The sequence below is a fragment of the Aristolochia californica genome, unplaced genomic scaffold (genome assembly GCF_029961685.1).
Source record: "Aristolochia californica isolate CCGP_79_NKW_82.1479 unplaced genomic scaffold, dmAriCali1.0.hap1 SCAF_14, whole genome shotgun sequence".
In the NCBI taxonomy this organism is placed as follows: Eukaryota; Viridiplantae; Streptophyta; class Magnoliopsida; order Piperales; family Aristolochiaceae; genus Aristolochia; species Aristolochia californica.
Window position 1 is genome coordinate 25,985,172 of NW_027181815.1, and position 4,578 is coordinate 25,989,749.

General features: G+C 41.2%; 1 protein-coding gene across 1 annotated transcript; it reads right to left on the reverse strand.

Annotated features, from left to right (window-relative positions):
• Positions 1–917: 917 nt before the first annotated feature.
• LOC137950358 (protein NRT1/ PTR FAMILY 4.3-like) lies at positions 918–4,310 on the reverse strand. Its single transcript, XM_068796775.1, has 5 exons — positions 4,035–4,310; positions 3,354–3,571; positions 2,814–3,254; positions 2,243–2,376; positions 918–1,925 (listed from the first exon to the last, which is right to left on the reverse strand). The coding sequence occupies exons 1-5, from the start codon at positions 4,159–4,161 to the stop codon at positions 1,049–1,051; spliced, it is 1,797 nt and encodes a 598-aa protein (XP_068652876.1). The 5' UTR covers positions 4,162–4,310; the 3' UTR covers positions 918–1,048.
• Positions 4,311–4,578: the final 268 nt, after the last annotated feature.

The following is a 4,578-nucleotide window of genomic DNA, read 5'->3' on the forward strand; positions in this document are numbered from 1 at the left end:
TGTCACTGTTGTCTTTCCATTTTGCAAGTGCACTCGATCAGTACATGTGCATCAGACTATGATAATACTATTCTATCTTATCTTATCTCTGTTTTATACAGATTAAGCTACGCACTCTCCAATCATCGCGCACTAGCAATAGCTTAAAACACTCTAGAAGTTCTGAATTACGGAAGTAGAGACTGGAAGGAGAAGTGCGAGGGAGCAGTGAAGCAAACCTCCCGTTTCCTTTGTCTGTTCACGAACACAGGACTCGACAGCTTGCAGGTTGTTTTCTAATAAATTATCAGTTCTGATTAAGAGTGAGATCAAAAGGATGACACCATGGTTGTAACGTCAAGCACCTTCAGATTAAACTGCGTTCCTCTAAGAACAGGAGTTCTCAGATGACTTTACCATGTCAAAGGCAAACATATTTATTCTGGGTCGACTTTGCTTGACAGTGGCAAACAGCAGTGAGGCATTGTGCAGAGAAGGGCCTACCTGAGCAAGAAACATGTATTGGACATGTTTTTTCCTCTTCTGAAAAGGAGAGTTGGCAGTAAAAGAAGAGTTTAGATCATGGGGAGGTGAAGAAAGTCACTACTTTATCCATACTTTTGGAAGCTCCATCTCCATCCATGGATAAGAGACAGAGAAGGAAAGAGGCTTCAACCCACCAAATCCGTCTTTATTTCCAATTAAATTATTGAAAAGGAGGTCTTCAATCCATGACATGGTATGAAAAAAAGGTAAGAAAATTAATGGAGGAAATCCAGGGGAATGCATTGAACCTTGTAAATGGGACTGAACCTAACAAGCATAGAAGATCCCTGAAATTATGACAAACACCTTGGGACCCCTCTAAAGGCACCTCTTGAGACAGTCAATTATTAAAGCAAGGAAGGGAAAGGAAACAATGGCTATCCACCTAGCAATTGTGCAAAAGAGGAGGGCCCCATACTAATATACTAATATTTCATATTTTTCCTCTTTCTATCCTTTCCATTCACAAAGGTAACAAAAAAAAAAAAAAAAAAACAAGAAAAACATTAAGGAGATAATGTATTTAAGGTATATTTTCAGCTGCAATATGTTTTGAAGAGCTGATGCTTTGGTGTTCATCCTCATCTGTTGGAGTTGGTGAAGGAGATGAACTGTGAGAGTACCATCTAGACCAAAAAAGATAGTTGAAGAAATTGATGAGGCTGAGACCTGCCAGAATCCAATAGAAGAGATCCAGTCTATCCTTGTTGAGATCATTATCACTCAGCCATCCACCACCTCCTTTGCTTGAGGTGATTTTGTTCACTAATGACACAAGCAGAGAGCTCAAGTAGAAGCCAAAGGAGTAGGAGCAGTAGGTCATGGCTGTCAAGAAAGACTGCATCCCTTCCAGTGACTGTTTGTAGAAGAACTCTATCAGTCCCACTGCTGTAAACATCTCCGATAACCCAAATATGACGAACTGCGGTGCAATCCAGAAGATTGATAGAGTCCTGTTAGAGTCATTGGCAAAGTTTCGTCTCTTGTTCTCGATCAAGGCAGCTGCAACCATTGAGAATGTTGCGACAAAGAGGCCAACGCCTATTCGCTGTAACGGGGTAATGCCGGACTCTTTGCCTGTGAATTTTCGCATTAAGGGGACAATGACAGTTTCATAGAGTGGAACGAAGAAGATTAGCATCATGTAAGGGATCGACTGAAGAGAAGCTGGTGGTATCTGGAAGCTTTGGGTGAGCCTGGTGTTCATGGCACTCCCCTGCTGCACTGAGAAAGTCTGGAGCTGAGCCAGAAGAGTGTTGAAGATTATAGTGCAGGAAAATATTGGGATGACTGAGAGGATTATCTTCGCTTGCTCGACTTGACCGACGGTGCAGAGTCTCCATGAGCTTTCTTTTGTGTGGCTCCCATCTTCAATTTTAATACATGCCTTGTCCAAGAACCTGAAGACGTATAGGGAAAATTTGGCTTAAGTTATTCTCACAAACACCTGATAATGTCGACATATCGGGAGTTTTTCTTCGTTGCTTTATTCTTTTCCTTTTCGATCTAAAAACATGGAAAATGAACTTTCTCTTCATCATTTAGGAACCCATTTTACTTGAACAAAGTAGTTATTCATGATCTTCGTAGTATTCTCTCAATTGATAAAATCCGTTTCAAGTAGTTCCATTTCAATTTTTCCTCGAAGTCTGTACTTTGAAGCAGGATTCCATGTAATTTGTAGCCTGATTTTATGAACTGAAGGGCGTCTACTAACCGGAATTTATCGGCGTGTCGAAGTTTCCTTGTGTCGTCTCCGTCGAGACTGGATCCTAACATACGGCTTCCATGGAGCATTTCCGAGTGAGAAGGACGAACTTGCTTTCTCTTTACGATCGCAGCAACGAAGACCTGCAGTGAGGAGAAGCAGTAATCTAGTCTAGTTAGACAATAATGTTGCTTAGTGTAAGATGATGTCACGTTTCAAAACTTCTTTACATCCTTAAAAAACGCACCAGAGTTGCAGAAACTAATTCTTGAGAAGATAAACCATGGGCTAAAAGCAATTACTCAACCCAGAATATTACTTAATTACTTCGCTTAAAATATCCCAGAGACTTTCGGAAACCGATATGAATACTTGCAGAGAAAACAATGAATAAATAAATAAATGTTGGGTTCTCGTCTGCGAAATGAGGACCCCGTAACAGGGACGCATATAACCCAGAAGGCCAGAAGCTACTTTTGCTGTCCGCTTCTGGTACGTTTTTTTTACGAAAGCGAAATGGTAAAAAAAAAAAAAAAAAAAGTGATCAAGGACGAAGAGAAAAACGATGGGGTAGACGCACTTGAGCGATTGGGGTGAGGATGCTGCCTCGCGGAGGTTTATTTCTGTAAAAATGAGTGCCGGAAATCAAGCTGATGAGCGCCATGGCCATGGCAACTGCAGAAACACCAAACCCGACGTCCATTCCAGATTTTGTCTGGACCCAAACGAGAACCGTGAGGGCTATGAGCTCTCCGACGCAGAAGCTGAAATAGGCGAGGTTGAAGTAAGTAGAAAGCTTCTTTGATTGTTTAGGATCTTCCTTACTGAACTGGTCGGCTCCATGAGCAATCATATTTGGCTTTACACATCCACTTCCTAAGGCCACCAAGTAAAGGGCCATAAAGAATATCAGAGCTTTAAATCCCTTAGCTTCAAAGCAGGCCCCTCCATCTGTCAACATGTTGCACTGAGGGGGTTTCAGTTGAGGAACATGAGCTTGGACTGATAGCAGTATTAAGCCCTGAAAGAGATAACAGAGACAAGTCGAATTTATAAGAATCTCCTCTCTTTTCAACATATCTTTACAGTTGATAGGATTTGGGAAAGCTAATGAACTTACTGAGAGTTCCACAAATCCGAAGATCATCATAGTCCAGATGCAGCCCAGATAGGAATCTGAGAGGAATCCACCAAGCAGAGACAAGAGGAAGACAGTTCCGATAAAATTTGTCACCACATTTGCAGACTTTGACAGGGAGAAGTGCATCTCATTGAAGACATATGTTATGAGGTTGTTGCCAACTGCAGCTATTGCCATTATTTCAAACGATTGAAAACCTGAACCAAAAGGCAGAAGAGGTTAAAAAACTATCAGAACCCTGTAACCATTCTTTCGGATACGATTTCTTATCCATTTCTTTCCTCAATCAACTGATAATCAAAGACCAAACAGGAAGAACAGCAGATTGGTAGACGGGAAAGTATTGTTCCTATAGAAATGGGTTATCTTTGCTGGAAAACATCTGTAACTCATCAATCAAAGTTGGCAAACTACTTCGAATATTTTGTCATGCTTTTTATTTTTATTTTTATATAGAAACAAGAAAAACGAAAGTGGGAAAGGATTTTTCTTCGTTCCAGAACAAAAATCTGTTGAAGATAGGAAAAGATGAATATTGTAAAGCAAAAGTATTTTTTCGAAAGAAAACGGACAGTACGAAAAGCATTGGAACTTGAAATCAAGTTCATCGAGACCATGATCTGAAAAAAACGTGTCAGAGGGGAGAGAAAGAAGAGAGACCCAATGCAAAGACAGCAGCTCTCATGCCTCCGTGCTTGTTCGACTTGCAGGGTCTGCCTCTCCAATCAATTGAAACCTCATTGGAAATGGGTTCTCCTTTGAAATTCTGCCTTGTCTGAACATCCATTTCTTCTCCCTCCTCTGCAGGAAAAGAATCTCTCTGGGACTTCTCGAGAACAACTACAGAACAGACTCAGACCTTATCGTCTTAACACTTGGGTGACTACCATACATGTTGAAGCGCATATTTGTAGGCCGATCAGCCTCCACAAGGAACTAAGAACAGTAACTGAAGACAGCGAGGAGCGAGAAGCAGAATGAAGAAGAAAGAGAGAGAAAGACAGAAAAGAAAGGTGGGTTTGGTGCGGTTCTCGGCTTTGGTGGAGAGCAATGATGCGTTTTGAACAGTTATGGATAGTGCAGTCCACTATTAAATGGTCAGACTATGTTGTGTGTTTTTTAGTAAAGAGAGAGAAGGAACAGCCAAAGCCGGTCTCTTACACTGAAACCCATGGACATGGTAATGCCAACTTATATTTTTGTC